General features: G+C 49.3%; 1 protein-coding gene across 3 annotated transcripts; it reads left to right on the top strand.

The window, feature by feature from the left end:
- The first annotated feature begins 2112 nt into the window (after positions 1-2112).
- Positions 2113-6323, top strand: KCNA6 (potassium voltage-gated channel subfamily A member 6). 3 transcript variants are annotated; one of them, XM_012809326.2, is made up of 2 exons: positions 2747-3548; positions 3627-4737. In XM_012809326.2, the coding sequence occupies exons 1-2, from the start codon at positions 2949-2951 to the stop codon at positions 4539-4541; spliced, it is 1515 nt and encodes a 504-aa protein (XP_012664780.1). In that variant the 5' UTR covers positions 2747-2948; the 3' UTR covers positions 4542-4737. The 3 variants fall into 3 exon arrangements, with proteins under 3 accessions (XP_003796468.1, XP_012664780.1, XP_012664779.1); XM_012809325.2 differs by having other exon boundaries at positions 3618-4737; XM_003796420.2 differs by having other exon boundaries at positions 2113-6323.
- The last annotated feature ends 10061 nt before the right edge of the window (positions 6324-16384 follow it).

The raw sequence follows: 16384 nt of genomic DNA, 5'->3' as shown, positions 1-16384 counted from the left end.
TGACCTAGGCATAGGGTTTTTCTTAAATTAAGAAACAAGTGTATTTCACAAAAGGAACTAAAAACAGAACTCTGATTCATGAATTTGCTAATGCTTTCTCCCTCCCAGTGGAACCTCTCTTGGGGAATAGTCTCCTGCCTGAAGTGAAGGTAACCATGGAACAGCAGCTTTGCCTCTGGGGTGACAGGCAGCTGGCCAGCCTTACCCAAGGGGAACCCAACTGGAGGTCCCCGCCACTGTATCAGGCTGTGTGGCCTCTGGCAGAATGCAGGTTCCTCCCCCTGCTTCCCCGAGGTTTGTTTTGAAGAGTTACTGACCTACTTGACAACCTCATGCATAAAAATGGCAATGATGAAAGCAGACATGCCAGTGAATGATTCAATAGAAACTTTGAAAACAAAATTAAGAAAGAATCACAACAAGTCAATTTGTGACTCAAAAAATAATTACAGATAATTGGCTGAGGGTAAAAGAGAGTTTCTTTTATGCAGTATTTGTTATTTTCCTTTTCTTTCCTTTAAGAGTTCTTGTTTTTGAATGGAGCAACTTTTGTGTGATGTCTAAATCGCTTAATTGCATAGCCTGTAAATGGGAAAATCGTTGGGTCGGTAACTCAGTGTTCTTGCTTTCCCTCTCTTCACTAAAACGTGCAAGGTGAGAGGAGCAGAACCGACAATACTGGCACAGAATGGAAGCCGAGGCTGTTGTCTGGCAGGTTTGTTGAGGAACAAAACTAGTGCGTGAGTTCTGACAGGAGCATCTTCCTTACTGCTCAACACACCTGACCTCTTCCCTCGGGCATCCAGGGGCCTTGGTTCCCTCCTCCCCAGCCTTCCACAAGTGAAAGCTGCTAAGACCCACTCTGGTTTTAAAACACTCTGTGCACGACCAAGGACTTTCCGATGCACCTTGTGGTTAGAGAATACCTTTGCGTGTCATTCTTACCATGTTCCTTAATGAACTCTTACTAATGACCTAATGTGTACAAGAAATTACACAAACACACCCTGCAGTTGTCAGCTAATTTATTTTGGCCACAGCCAGACAGAAAGGGGGAAACTGAGGCTCCGAGGAGCAAACATCAACTCTACCTGAAAGTGGCAGTGTGAAAAGATCAGGGGAGCGTCCCTTGTCAGATCCCAAATGGTTCCGTCTAGTGAAGAGAAGCAGTATGTTCACCAGCAGAAATGGGTGGAAAACCTTTCTTATCTCCTTCCTTCTGCACAGTTAGGGAAAGAGTCAACTGGTCCCTAACAACAAACTTTGCCCTACCCAAATATTGCCAAATGGATCTTCATTGTAACATGATCTAGGAGCAGAGGCTGTCTTTCTGGTAAACCACCTAGAATATGGCTTGTACATATTAGATGCTCAGCAACTCTAACAATTTTTTTTTTTAATCAAAACTCTGACCCATTTCCATCCATCTTCTCTTCTCTTTGCTTGGTTAGCCTTAGAAGCAGAAATTCCACATGCATCCCGGGTGGCTGGGAACAAAGGGTTTTCAGAGTGTCCTCCCCTGGGATGTGGTATCTTTGCGAAGCCACCCTCTCTACTGGTTCTCTCCTGCCTCACCTTCCCAGGACTGTCCTAGAGAACTCCTGATGGGAAGGGCGAGGATGGACTTCCCACCCCTTTCTCTATTATCTCTGTGCAATGCTAGAATAGTTTTAAGGCTCCCCCTCCAATGTCTGCAAAGGAAAATTCTCTGGGAGAACTACATTGGAATGCAATTTAAATGGAAAGCTTTCAAGACATGTCAAAAATACTTCCTCTATTTTTTTTTTTCAGTATATATTGGAGAAGCTAGCAAATGGGTCCTCGTACATACAGACGGATGAAATGTGGTATAATTATTTTCCCCTCCGATTTCTAGATGAGTGGAGGCATGGGGCTCCGTATGGTGTAGTGGGGCGGCTTGTGTCTTCCTGTTGATGAAATACACCGCGCAGGTCTACTCGGTAAACATAAATGGGACAAGCCGGTAAACAGATAAATAGCAGGGTGGCGGGGGGTGTGGTGTCATGGTCCTGGAGGCTGTTTGGGGGGCCCGTGGATGTGAATGCGTGAAGGCGAGGGGCGTGCCAGGAGAGCGCGGGAAGGATCACTGGGGAGGCAAGTGTGTGTCTAGTCCCACAGCGCCCTGGCTCGCAGCAGCCCCTGGCTGGGCGAGGGGTGTGATGTGGGAGTGGGTGGGAAGGGGCAGCGGGCGGGGCCTGCCACGTCACTCGGAGAGTGTGTGTTGGGAAGGAAGGGCAGAGCCGAGAGCCGAGCCGCTGCAGCTGCGGCGGCTGCAGCGAAGGCTTGAGCCTGGGGAGGTGGGTCCCCGCGCTCCGGCGCCGGGGCAGCCCCAGGGGCCCTTTCCGAGGCCTGCGGCGTGGCTCCTAGGGAGGAGGTGACAGCTGTGGCGGCTGGAACCGCGACCTTGGCCAGACCGATCTCCGCGGTGGACGTGGGGCGGAGGCCGAGCCGCGCCAGGAGTCTCCGGCGAGCCGAAGGGAGGCGCATCTGGCGCCGCGGTACCAGCGGCAGCCCAGGGGCTTGCGCTGCTGGAGGAGCGCGGTGGGAGCCGGGAAGAGCTGGCCGGGCTGGAGGCTGACCCCTGCGTCCGGGAGCCCAGTCCCGGGCACGGCTGGGCGAAGCCACGCGTCTTCTCAGACAGCCAGTTTCACACGCGCCAGTTGCGGTTCCGGGCATCCCAGTAAGCTCTAACAGCGAGGCGCGGGCGGCTGGAAGCGCAGAGCCAGACCCTCGGCGTCCAGCTCACCTCCCCAGACCAAGCCTAGCAGGGACCAGGGCTTCAGGGCTCACCGACCCCAGCGCCAGGTCAGACCGCGAGCCCCACCCTAAAGAGAGGGCACGGCCGGGAGCTGAGAAGCGGGCGCCGCGCTCCAGAGGTTGTGTCGTGGGCGCCGTCCTAGTGGCGGGGAGCGCACCGCGGAGGGGACATGAGATCGGAGAAATCCCTTACGCTGGCGGCACCGGGGGAGGTCCGTGGGCCGGAGGGGGAGCAACAGGATGCGGGAGACTTCCCGGAGGCCGGCGGGGGTGGGGGCTGCTGTAGTAGCGAGCGGCTGGTGATCAACATCTCCGGGCTGCGCTTTGAGACACAGTTGCGCACCCTGTCGCTGTTTCCCGACACGCTACTTGGAGACCCTGGCCGCCGAGTCCGCTTCTTCGACCCCCTGCGGAACGAGTACTTCTTCGATCGCAACCGGCCCAGCTTCGACGCCATCCTCTACTACTACCAGTCGGGGGGCCGCCTGCGGAGGCCGGTCAACGTGCCCCTGGACATCTTCCTGGAGGAGATTCGCTTCTACCAACTGGGCGACGAGGCCCTGGCGGCCTTCCGGGAGGACGAGGGCTGCTTACCTGAAGGTGGGGAGGACGAGAAGCCGTTGCCGTCGCAGCCCTTCCAGCGCCAGGTGTGGCTCCTCTTTGAGTATCCGGAGAGCTCTGGGCCCGCCAGGGGCATCGCCATCGTTTCGGTGTTGGTCATTCTCATCTCCATCGTCATCTTTTGCCTGGAGACCTTGCCCCAGTTCCGGGCAGACGGTCGAGGTGGAAGCAACGGTGACGGTGTGAGCCGCGTCTCCCCGGTTTCCAGGGGCAGTCAGGAGGAAGAGGAGGATGAAGATGATTCCTATACATTCCACCCTGGCATCTCCTCTGGGGGAATGGGGACAGGGGGCTCACCCTCACTCAGTACTCTGGGGGGCTCCTTCTTTACAGACCCCTTCTTTCTGGTGGAGACTCTGTGCATCGTCTGGTTCACCTTTGAGCTCCTGGTGCGCTTCTCCGCCTGCCCCAGCAAGCCCGCTTTTTTCCGCAACATCATGAACATCATTGACTTGGTGGCCATCTTCCCCTACTTCATCACCCTGGGTACCGAGCTGGTGCAGCAACAGGAGCAGCAGTCGGCCAGCGGAGGGGGTGGCCAGAACGGGCAGCAGGCCATGTCCCTGGCCATCCTCAGAGTGATCCGCCTGGTCCGGGTGTTCCGCATCTTCAAGCTCTCCCGCCACTCCAAGGGGCTGCAGATCCTGGGCAAGACCTTGCAGGCCTCCATGAGGGAGCTGGGGCTGCTCATCTTCTTCCTCTTCATCGGGGTCATCCTCTTCTCCAGCGCCGTCTACTTCGCGGAGGCTGATGATGATGACTCACTCTTTCCCAGCATCCCAGATGCCTTCTGGTGGGCGGTGGTTACAATGACCACAGTAGGTTACGGGGACATGTACCCCATGACAGTGGGGGGCAAGATCGTGGGCTCCCTGTGCGCCATCGCAGGGGTCCTCACCATTGCTCTGCCTGTGCCGGTCATCGTCTCCAACTTCAACTACTTCTACCACCGGGAGACGGAGCAGGAGGAGCAGGGCCAGTACACCCATGTCACTTGTGGGCAGCCCACACCGGACCTAAAGGTGACTGACAATGGACTTGGAAAGCCTGACTTCTCCGAGGCCCCCCGGGAACGGAGACCCAGCTACCTTCCCACACCACATCGGGCGTTTGGAGAGAAGAGGATGCTCACCGAGGTTTGAGTGCTGCAGGCAGGGCCTGCAGGAGAAGTGGAGCCCTGAGCAAACAATCTCTCAGGCTTCCTTCTCATTCTCATTACTCTCACGCTGGCTCCAGCTGACTTCTTGACCCCCTCTCCTACTCCCACTACCTGGCATAAGGACCAAACACCCAGCCTGTCAACTTTGTGGCTCGATCCCTGCAGCATTCAAGGTTTATCCATCTAAGTGACATTTTTGAAATTCCAGTGGTGCCACCCAATCATGCCCATCTTCTGTCATGTGGATGACATATACATTTCTGCCTGACCTTTCCTCAAGACTGATTTTTCACATCTGGGACTTGTAATATCTTTAGGATGGTGGCAACATCAACGGGATGGAAACCAACCATACCTGGGTCCTGTCTTTCTCCTTAGTGTCCTTTGTTTGGGTCATACACTGCACTTAGCTTCTGGAAACTTGGTAATTGGCAGAAGCTGGAGGACAGAAACAATACTCACCTGGCTGTTTTAGTCTAGTGACCTGTAACACCTGTTGGGCATCCTACAGAGGACCTGTGGTAGGGCCTTTATTTGCACAGCCTCAAAATAGGTTCTTTGTTTCTAATCCTGGATGGAATTAGAGAAAACAATCAAATCCGACCATCTGGAGGACGTGAGGGTCAGTCCCAGACCAGAGGGACCAATGGATTCTTCCAGGTGCATTCCAGCACAGGAGATACTGGCCTTTGGTCTGCATTTAGTCCTTCCCACTATGATCCCCTGATTCTCTCTAGCTTCCAGGAAGGTTCCTTCTCAGAGCCAAATACTCTATTTGTGTAAGTGCCTTCCTGTGCAGAGGAGCTGGAAGAAAGGAACCACAGAGCTAGGAGGGATGGCTGAATGGAGTCAAGCAGCTGGCTTGCCCAGAGACTGAAGCAAGATGCTGCTTAAACAGGTATCGTCCTCTGGAAGAGGCAGAGGGGGCTTGTTGCAGAGGCAGCTTTTCCACCCCCATTTCCCCAGCCCTCACTAGCCCTCCACTCTACTTCCTGGGAATTTGACTTAGGATTGCAAACTCCAGCTTAAACCCACAGACAGGTAAAAGCACAATTGGATGCCAGCATGGGTTTCTTCTCATTTTATGGGTGTAAAATATGTGGTTTAGAGTAAGGAACCAGCATTATTCCTTTACCAAAAACCTCACTCTGAGGGTTTTTTGGTTGAGTCAAGCAAACACTCGTCAGCTCTGCCCCTTGGAGCTACACCTGACCTGCTCTCACTGGTAAGATAAAGTGGTGGTGTTCCCACCTGGGCTAAGCCACCTTCTTCTGTTGTGAAACCACTGCCGTCCCCCACCTCCCCACCTGCCCTCCTTTCTCTCCCAATCACATTGCCACTCATTTTTGCCTTTGATGAACTGTGATGTACTGTTCTGATGTACTCTTCTGGGTGCAGTTCTGAAACCGAAAGGACTGTAAACACGTTTTTAACATCATGTCTATGCTTTGAGACTCTTTCATGAGAATTTTTTTTAAAAAAAGAATTATTTTGTTGAAGAGCAACTTACAAGGGGACAGTCTTTTGAGAGTTTGCTTGAGAGGCAGTGTGGCTCCTCTGAGTGCCAGATCTAAAATCTAGATTTTGCCACAACTTTACAGGGTAACCTTGGCACCACAGTCCCTCTTTGTGCCTCAGTTTCCCCTCCCATTAAATGGAATCATTAATGTCTTCCCCTGCCTACCTCATGGGGAGTAACAATGAACTCATCTGGGAAGCTGGGGATGATGCTATGCAACGCATGAACTTTGGTAATGGATTTGATTTTTAGTTCATTACCTTGTCTCTCCATTCCCCTCAGGCAAGGCCTTTCCCTGAGTTCCTGCCTTAGATTCAAAGCCTAAGGGTAGGCTATTATGGACCATCAGCTCCCTAAATACCTTACTCGCCTCTTAGACTGAGCCTCAGGCTTTTTTCTTACCCTTCAGAAAGGAGGGTGATCTTTAGATATGTCCTTTCGGGCTGGAGGTCACCTTGACCGGGAGCTTGGCTTCTCCAAACCTGAAATACAGTAGGAAATAGAGGTGTTTATCTTTCAGAAAGCTGTTCTAAGGCCAATGCTAGCTTTACAAATCTTTTCAGTTATTCCTGGCTATTTGGAAAAAGAAGAGAGGGGCCCATTCCAGAGGCAGAAAGAATGTTCCTAGCTGAGGGTTAAAGCTGGGACATGTCTGCATGTATCTCTGTATATGTGTGTGTGATCATCCTCATCACCACCCCTGAGACACATTTCTTTTTCAAGTCAGAGCATGCCTGAGAGTAAAGGGTTTGTGAAGAGCTGGGCTCTCCAGGGACTCTGGTTGCCGTAGCAACCTTCCAGACTGTTTTCTCCATCCTCTGATTTGGGCATCAAGGGAAAACAGGGGACCATATATTCCCAAGTCCTTAAACAGGAGCACCTCCTACATATTGGTTCTGAGGCAGTAGTGCCAGGACAGGGACGGGGGAACCTTTGGAAAATACAGAGGAAGCAGGTCTCCAGAACTTCCTCCCTGGACCTTCTTCCTGATTTCCCTACCCAGTCACGGAAGCTGCCTCATCTCACTCCTGACTCTTCAGACATTTGAATGCTAAGCAACTGCCCAGTTAAACCAACGTCACTAGTATGGTCTTCAAAATGACCAGGGGAGCCCTGGGAGAGGACGACTTATCCCTCAAGTGGCAGCCAGGCTGTGCCTCCCCAAGAGTAATAATGGTCTTGGGTATCATGGAGTTCTCATCTCCTCAAAGGGAGGCTCTTCCCACTTGGAGGAGAGACAGAAAAATGCAACTCCTTCCTCCCAGGGAACAGGCTCCTGGGAGGAATCTCATAGGTGGTTCTTGGTACCATGCCGAAGAAAACCCGAGCGGCTGTTGCCCGACCTAGTTTCCATGAAGGATTTTGTCAAGGGGTCCCTTTCTGACCCTGAGCCCTTTATATGGATGTTGTGCTCTGAGCACCAAGAGAAAATGCTCTTTGTGTCACCTGGACAGCTGGGGTGGCGATTCACAGCTGCCAGGAGCAGCGGGGTCCAAGCCCTCCTTACACCTGGCTCCAGCCAGCAGGAGCTCCTCCCAGAGGGCTTCTGAACTGTCAGCCTCAGCCCGGGGTATTCCTCCTGCCTGCGAGTCCCCAAGGAGGGAGCAGGGACAGCTGGCCGCCTTCACATCCAAGGTAGGTTCTTTCTACTGGAGGGGAATTTCATTTCTGGCTTAGTTCTTCAGGCAAAATTAGAACTCGAGGTGGGGGGAGGAGGTGGGAGAGCCTGTGTTTGGGCAGAGACGGGGTTTGGATTTTCTTTCCTTGGCGGCCACTTCACTTTTTGTGTGTATTTTTCTTTGCTCCTTCAGCTGTTTATTTCCTTTTTCTGTGTCTGTTCCCTCACTGCTGCTGCCCCCTTTTTTGTCATCCTCCTTTCTGTGCATTGTTCCATTTTCTTCTTTTCTTGCTTACTTTCTTTGCCTTTTTGTCCCTCCTCCAGTTTCCTTCCTTCTGGTTTGCCCTTCCCCCACCTCCCCTTGTTTTAACTCTTATTCTTTCTATGTGTATCTCCCTCCCTCTCTTTTGCTTTCTCTCCACCTGTCAGTGGCTGGGGCCACCTGTAGCGTGGATGTTGAGGTCACACATTGAACCCTAGGACAGCTGTGGTGCGGGGTGGGTGCAGGAGGACCCCCTTTTCCTGACATCTCACCATACCAGCCTTTCCTGCTAGACTTACCTCCACAAGGGGATTTCCTGAGCCTCCCCTACAGGATGAGACTGCTATGGGTTTAGAAAAATGTCTCCCAGAAATTTCCTGAACCTGCAAGCATAAAAGGGCGAAGGGAGAGGGAAGAGAATGAACCGGAATGGTCTCAGATAAAGGCCCTGCCAATAGTACCGGAATGTGTCCACCTCAGGCTTCCCCAAAGTTAAGAGGCCTGCAGAGAGATCAAAAACAAAAGAACCATAGAAATGGTCAAATAAACAAGGATAGAGGCCTTAGAAGGAAGGCAAAAGATTGGAGTCAGTCTGGAAAAAGCCTTAACTCAGGGGCGGGCTAATACACGTAATTTTCCTCACTCCACTTGGAGGTTTTCTCAGCATCTGGGTGGCTGTTTTATTTGTCTTAAGGCAAAACAAAAGGAAAGGACATAAATCCCAGAGGTGCAAGGGGCAGGGAACAGACACTCTTTGACTAATTCACCAGCCAGTCCATAAGGAGAGTTTATGGACTTTCCTTGGTGGAGGTCTTAGAGCATAGGGTAAATCCTGTCTGCATCAGGACATCAGGATGGCTCCGGGGGCCCTCAAGGGCTGAATGTTGTGTAGGCAGAACTGGCACCAGAGAACATTTGGGGGTTGATAGACAAGTTCTGAAACAGGATCGTGGTGATAATCACGATCTAAAGATGGCCCAGACTGAATAACTGGAATGGAATGACAGTTTTTTTCTCCTGCCACATGGGGACACCTCAGAGCTTACATGCAGTCACTGCTTGCTGTTCCTGCACAATATCAAGAATTGGTGTGTGTGTGTGTGTGTGTGTGTTTAATTTTGACATCAACTGTTGTGGAATTTGCATGCTTTTTTTTTTTCTCTCTAAAGATAAGCCACTTTTTAGTAGTGCAAAACATAATTAGCGTGTATGGAACGATGATAAAGGTGTGGGATGTTATTAGTTATGGAGGACTAGGGCAGTGATCTTGTCCAAAGAACTTATACTTTGCTAGCAAAAAAAAAAAAAAACTTAAAAAATCCTCTCAAATAAACCAAAAACCCTACCTAATCCCCATACCCACAATTCTTTCTTAGAATTCCTTAAGAAATGCACAGGAGCCAAGGTTTTATTTTTCCTAACCCCTTCCCCACACTCTTCTCTACAGTAGTCATTAACCCTTAACAACCCATCAACCCTTAATAACCTATGAAGAAGTCCTAGCAGTCTTTGGTGCTTTGGGCAAACAAAAAGAGTGCGAGGTGAGAGCCCTCCTGTACCTTACTTAGCCTTCTCCACTATTATTTCTCAGTTCTCTTGCCCTGTTCGCCTCATGCTCCCAGGCTGCCTTCCTTCTCTCTCCCCGGTGCTTTTCCTCCGATGGACCTTCCTGTCCTGGTCATTCCTCCCTGCCACTGGCTGAGCCCCTGGAACTCCACATACAATCCGAGATAGATTCCTGGGGAATGTTGTCCACCCAGGACAGTCTGGCTGGAGCTGCCATCCTGGCTCAGACTGGTTTTGACTGTGTGTTATTGCCATGGAAGGATAGTGTGCTCTAATTCTAGCTTGTCATAGTCACTTAGGAGGGGAAGAGAAATCTATTTATTAAGCTGTAAGGTTTGCTCTCTGCATCCCACTTTCTACAGGCTGCCTCGGGTTGCACAGATAGCTCATGGCAGAATAAGGTCTGGAGCTTGGTGGTGGGCGGGAGAGGGATCTTCCCAGACACGAGCCCTTGGGAAGAAAGACAGATGGGTTTTCAGGTTGCCAGGTCTCCCGATGAACCATTTTTCTGTTCTGGGCTGGAGGTCCCTGTGGAGTTAGAGATTGCCATTTTTTCATGTCCTTTTGCTCTGAACTTGAGAAAGTAGATCACCCTGCCTCTGTCCCTTCTTGGTCCTTGTCCCCTTGTCCCACATGGTACCCCAAAGGGAGATTGGAAATCTACCTGCAACCACTTTTGAAGGGTTATCCCAAGAGGTTAGTGACTCCTTCATTCTCAGAGCAAAGGAGAAAAGGGGTCTGCAGTACATAAGGGTCATTAACATAAGGCTAACCTTGGCTATCACTTGACCTATTTGGGGCCTCGCCTGCTGGGACTTATACCAGTTTTTTCTTTCTTTCTTTCTTTTTTTTTATTAAACACAACTGCATCCTCATCATTGTTACTCTAAAGCAAATTTCTCTTCCTTGGTCATGAGCCACAGTAGCTATGCTTTACCTGCCTTAGAAAACCTTTCGGAATCTCAAGCAACCCCTGGTGCAGGCCTCAGGGCATGCAGACAGACTGTGCCTCTCTGGTGAGAGCAAAGCCGACAATGCAAAAGGAAACTGCAGCCGTGCAGTCTGCTGGCACGGCTATTTTTGACAAGCTTGCTGTTCTCTGAGGGCTTGACAACCGCTGTCTCCAGGAGACAGACAAACCTGCTCTTGGCAGCGGAGACACTGCTTTGAATAAGAACATAGGAAGACAGTCCTGCAGCTGGGAGGGGTGGGGGGACATGCCATGGGAAGCTGGGCACCTGGCTGCCAGGGTGCAGACCTATGCCTGCAGGATTTATCCTCACTTGCCCAGTGAGTCGTGACCCGGCTTTGCACCCTCCCTCACGAGAACAGCTCTAACAAGACTAAGAAAGGCACCACTCATTGACAGCATTTTCAAAAGTGTTTGGGGCTTTCTGGTATCATGCCACGTAACAAAGTGATTCACAGCACTGGAGGCACGGACGCTGGAGCCAGATTGCCAGGTTCAAATCCCTCCTTTGTGGGTGACCTTGGGCAAGTTAGGAAACTGCCCTGTGCCTCAGTTTACTTCTCTGTCAAAGAGGGAATATTAGGGCGGTGTCTATGGCTCAAAGGAGTAGGGCACTGGCCCCAGATGCCAGGGGTGGCAGGTTCAAACCCAGCCCTGGCCAAAAACTGCAAACAAACAAACAAACAAAAAAAGAGGGAACATTAATAGTACCAATCTCATAGGGCTGTTTTGAGGATTAAATAAGTTCATATACGTACATTGTTTACATACAAGCTTGGCTTTTATCAGCAGTATTTTCCTATAGCAAAGAAATGAGGTAGGTAAGCAAGGGATTGTTTTCCTCTTTGGCAGATAAAAAGAAAATTGAGGCTCAGAGGTGTTGTGATGCATTCAAGGCACACAGCTATGTGTGGTCCATTGTCTTTAGGGGAGATGGAATAGAATAGAACCCAGTGAGGTCTCGGGGATACTGAGCAAGAAGAGAGCACCACTTGGCTCCTAAATGCATGTGTAGGGTGTTTATATACATGCAGGGTTGTCTCTGTTGTAACAGCAGCTGGTGTCCCATGCTGTCATCCCCCAGGAGTCTCTGAAAGCACATGGGGATATATACATATATGTATGCATACATGGAATCACTTTCCATAGAGACCTTCCCTACTACCACCATTTTTCTCCTCCCTCTCACATTTTAACATTTTTAGGGGTTGACATCCCACCCGAGCCTTCCTCACACACTTCCTCACATCTTTCCCCTAGTTTAGAACAAGGGACAGAACCCAGGAGCTGGCCCCCAGCCCAGGGTTTTCGTACACTGTTCCAGTGGTTTTCAAACTTCCCCCACTACAGTCCTCCTCTCCAGCATCCATTCTGTTGCCCAGCCACCTTTATGTCCCACTGCACCCCCAGGCCCACTTTGCAGGTGGGGATGGCACCCTTTAGCATTGCTGGGGTGTGTTTTGCTTTTCTGTCCTTTAAGGTGGGGAGGACAGGAGACACTGGAGTTGGAAGAAGCCAGGCCCCCCACCCCGCCACCTCATGTGGATCTCCATTTGCCTCCACTCTTACTAAGAGCATTGAAGATGGCTGTCACTGGGGTCACCACATAGGCCAGAGTGTTCTTCTCACCCTCAGCTCCCTGCTGCAACTGCCGTAGCCCTTCTCACAAAGGGCCAGCCCAGGCAAGATGATGTGACTGCCCTGGTGTTTCTGAACTCGGAGCTTCTTGGCCTGCTTGCCTTTGGAGTTGGAGACTGGGGTCTGAATCACTGAGTATTAGTTGTACCTCATTTAACCTCTCCAAGCTTCGGTTTTGTCATCTGCAAAATAAAGAAACTAAGATCACTTGCCTCACACAGTTGTTGTGAAGCTTAAAAGAGACTGCCAGTTAAAAGGTTTAGCAGAAAATAAACTCCCAGCAAAGCATGACTCTGCCCTCTGCCCGTCAGCAGAGGGGCCCTTAGTGACACCAAACGCCCACCCAAGAGTGGGGCTGGAACCACCTGCAACTCCGAGAGAGGCAGGGTCCCTGCCAACTTCAGTTTTGTCTTCTGAAACACTTAAATGAAATATGTCATAAAAAATAGACTCAGGATAGCTGTCTATTTTTACCAGAAGGCTTTTTGCCTAGAGGATTCACAGCAGAACTTCTTTAAATAATTGCACTTACGATGTGATTTAATATACAGAAATATAATCTGAATACATCTTGGAAGCATAGGATGAATATCCTGGTAATATATATATTTTTTCTACAAACTTTGTTTCCAACCAAATTAGAATGAGGATTCTCATCTTCCCAGGATCCCCAGAACATTGCAGAGGGCAGTGTTGAGGGTCACAGATGGACAGGGCGTGGGAGCTGGAAGGGGCAATAAATGCCTCTCTTTATGAAAGGGGGAATGATGCAGACAGGTGAAATGATTAACCCAGCATCACCCAGGCAGGTAGGGGCAGAACTGAATCTGCAATCCCTCATTTTCTGACTCCAACCCTGACATATTTTTCCATGGAAAAACAGAAGCTTAAGAACTATTTTAATTTCCTCCCTTTTTTTTTTTTTTTTGAAGACAGAGTCTCACTCTTTTGCCCAGGCCGGCGTTCAGTGGTGTCAGCTTAGCTCACAGCAATTCAGACTCCTGGGTTTAAGTGTTTCTCCTGAGTAGCTGGGATGACAGGCACCTGCCACCACACCCAGCTAATTTTTCTATATTTAGTAGAGGCAGGGTCTCACTCTTGTTCAGCTGGTCTTGAACTACTGAGCTCAAGAGATCCTCCCGCCTTGGCCTCTGAGAGTGCTAGGATTACAGTTGTGAGCCACCATGCTCGACCTTAAAATAATAATAATAAAACAAAAAACTTTATTCATTTCCTACCCAACCACACACCCCTTAGCAGAGCTACCCATGGGATTAGGCATTAAGTGATTTTTAACTTTATCTTTCCTTCCCCAGGGGCAGCAGGCCTGGCTGGAGAAACCAGAATCAGATAATATATTTCCAGCTTTTTAAAAAGACCTATCGACCGTTACCTTAGTGAGGACCAAAGGCATTTTAGCACTGGGCGAAGGGAGGCTCCCGCTGTGGCAGCCAGGACCTAGGCATCTAATCTCAGTGATTAAGAAATTCTTTAACCTTTGAAGGCTTTATTTTTTCTGTTACATTTAGTGACTGGGCTGAAGGAAACTGTCATAGACTGGAAATCAGGACAGGGGAGGGTTATGTTCGGCTTCTGTATTTTATAGAGAAAGGAAGGAATGGAGAAGTTTAGTAACTTACCCAGGAATACTGACTTCTGATGCCCTGGGAAGCAGAAATCAGTTTCTAGAATCTTCCCTGTATTTTGCTGCCCTGTTGGAGAAAGCAATTACTGTTAGGCAACAGATCTCTCTTATAAACCACAGGCCTAGGGTCGGGGAGAGCAACATTTCCAGAAGCCCTGGTAGCTGAGCCATAAATCATACAGGAGCTGCCTAGCTGCTCTAAGACAATTGGGTATTGCTGAAAAGAGAGCAAAAGTCTGGCAGGGTGGGGAAAATAGCTTGTGTTCCTGAAGAAGATTTTTCTCTGTGCATCAGAGAAATGACCACATTCACGCACAACAGCAGGACACACCCACACCAACTGGACCCTGTACTCATCTGGAAGTGTGTGTATTGTTTTACTTGCTTTTCTGCATCTGAAGCCTTCATGTACATGGTCTTACAGAAATTCCTACTCTAAAACTGGACTGATCACTCCTTATAAAAGGTCCTTTGTAGTTGAATTTGGCTTGTGGGCCAGATGTGACACAACGTTAAGAAATACTGGAGGATTTCACTCACAGATCTGAAATTTTGTTTCCTTTGGAAAAGCAAAAGGTCAGATCTTGTTGCTCCTGTGTATCTGCTTTCCAGCCACCACCAGCAGGAGCTGTGACTCAGTTGCCCCTTTAGAGGCCAGGGCATCCAACCCCTTTGCTGGTCATTCCCGGGTGCACCTTGCCCTGAGGCTAGAGCCATCTGCTGGTGGTCGCTGTGCCTGCAGCACCTAGTTTCTCATAGGTGGGAACCATTTCTCTATATGCACCTTTCCACCAAAATTTAGAGAATGAAAGACAGAAAGGATGTCATCTGCGGGGAAGAAGACACTGAGCCTACCTTGTTTGGCGACACCTGCGGCCGTTGTGCATGTGGTCAGGCTCCAGAGCCTTCATCTATGATCGTATTCAACGGACTCAGGGTCAACTATTTGGCTTAGAAGTGGTGGGGCAGGTGGGGATTGGACTATGTGCTAGAAAAGCAGCAGTGAAGGCCATCAGCTAGGGGAGATGGTTTCAGCTACCGACGAGACAGAATTGTGAGGCTGCAGGGCAGAGAAGGTGTTCTCCGTTGGGTTAAGCAGGCAGGGGAATGTGTGATGCAGTTCACAGGTCCTATCTGAAATGATGGCAGTGAGAAATTAGGCAAACCTCAGTGTGCAGGGATTTTCTATCGGAGGACTACTACCAGATTTCATGATGCTAGAAAGATCATGGGACACCAGTTCATTCCTGCTGGCTGGGACTGAGGGGGTCTCAGAGCAGGCATTTATAAGCAGTATTGTGTGGCTTTTCTGATAAAGATTGGCTATCCAGCCAGGGACTCTGAGTCTGTCTGGTTGTCTCTGCTGTGTCATGGGCATCCCCAGATCCCATCTTGCCTCTCTTCCTGGATTATTTCTAGTTGGTTTCAGCTCTCAGGAGGACTCTCCTATTTTCAGGTTAATTGGCCAGAAGTTAAATGGCCATAGCATTGGAGCCATGTTCAACATTATTGCTTCAGGAGGGAGATGAGAAAGGCTTTCCTCCTTTCTAGCTTTACCTGTAATTTGATTAAAAGATTTCAGGGCCAGAATTCAGGAAGGAAGTTGCAACAGCAATTAGAGCTGAAGTCAGGCCTAAATCATTAGGATTCTAAAAGGGAAGCAGATTTCATTCTGGTCGTTGTTCACTGGGGCCATCGTTTATTTCTGAAAGCCAGAATTCAAACCCATCGCCAACATTTGCCCTATCCAGGGGGACAGAAAAGGTTAAATTAGATTAGGATTAAGGGAAATCCACCATGAGTCTTACATTTTAATTCCTGTCTGCCTCACTTTTTCTAATAGATGCATCTGTGGAAAGTTTTTGCTATTGTATGGGTATGTAATAAAATTATTTTTCTATCAGAGTTGCTTTTTTTTTTTTTTGAGACAGAGTCTCACACTCTTGTCCAGAGTAGCGTATAGTGGTGTTATTATAGCTTACAGCAACCTCAAACCCCTGCGCTCAAGAGATCCTCCCTCCTGTCTTCAGCTTCCTGAGTAGCTAGAACTACAGGTGCATACCACCATGCCCAGCTAAGTTTTCTATTTTTTGTAGAGATGAAGTCTTTCTCTTGCTTAGAATGATCTTGGACTCCTGGCTTCAAGAAATCTTCAGTCTCAGTGGTAGGGTTATAGGCATGCACTATATATAAGCACTACATGTGCATACCACCATGCCTGGCCCAGGGGTGCTTTTTAATAAAAATAAACCCTTTCACATTTCAAAAAATCATGCAATGTAGCTAAGCTTAAAAGAAAGCATGTAGTCAATAGAAAGATGAATTTATCCTAGTTTATAGCATACTTTATACGGTCATAATTCCTTCTTCCCATAGCAAGAAAAAGAATACTGTGGCATCAGTAATGATAAGGACTTCTGACTAGATTTGATTCCATTGCAGGAATTAGAGGATACTTTTCAAAATGTGTGCTCAAAACTGGAAGCCCTGTTTTAACTTTCTCTTTTTCTTACTACATGTGGACTCTCTGGGTGGTCCTCAGTCCCTGCGGTACTGGTCTGTGGCCTGTTAGGAACCAAGCTGCACAGCACATGAGCAGCAGGCAAGC

Source organism: Otolemur garnettii, unplaced genomic scaffold (genome assembly GCF_000181295.1).
Source record: "Otolemur garnettii isolate 467f Iridium unplaced genomic scaffold, OtoGar3 scaffold00104, whole genome shotgun sequence".
Taxonomy (NCBI): Eukaryota; Metazoa; Chordata; class Mammalia; order Primates; family Galagidae; genus Otolemur; species Otolemur garnettii.
The sequence above is the reverse complement of the archived record's forward strand: the minus strand, read 5'-3'. Positions and strand labels throughout refer to the sequence as shown.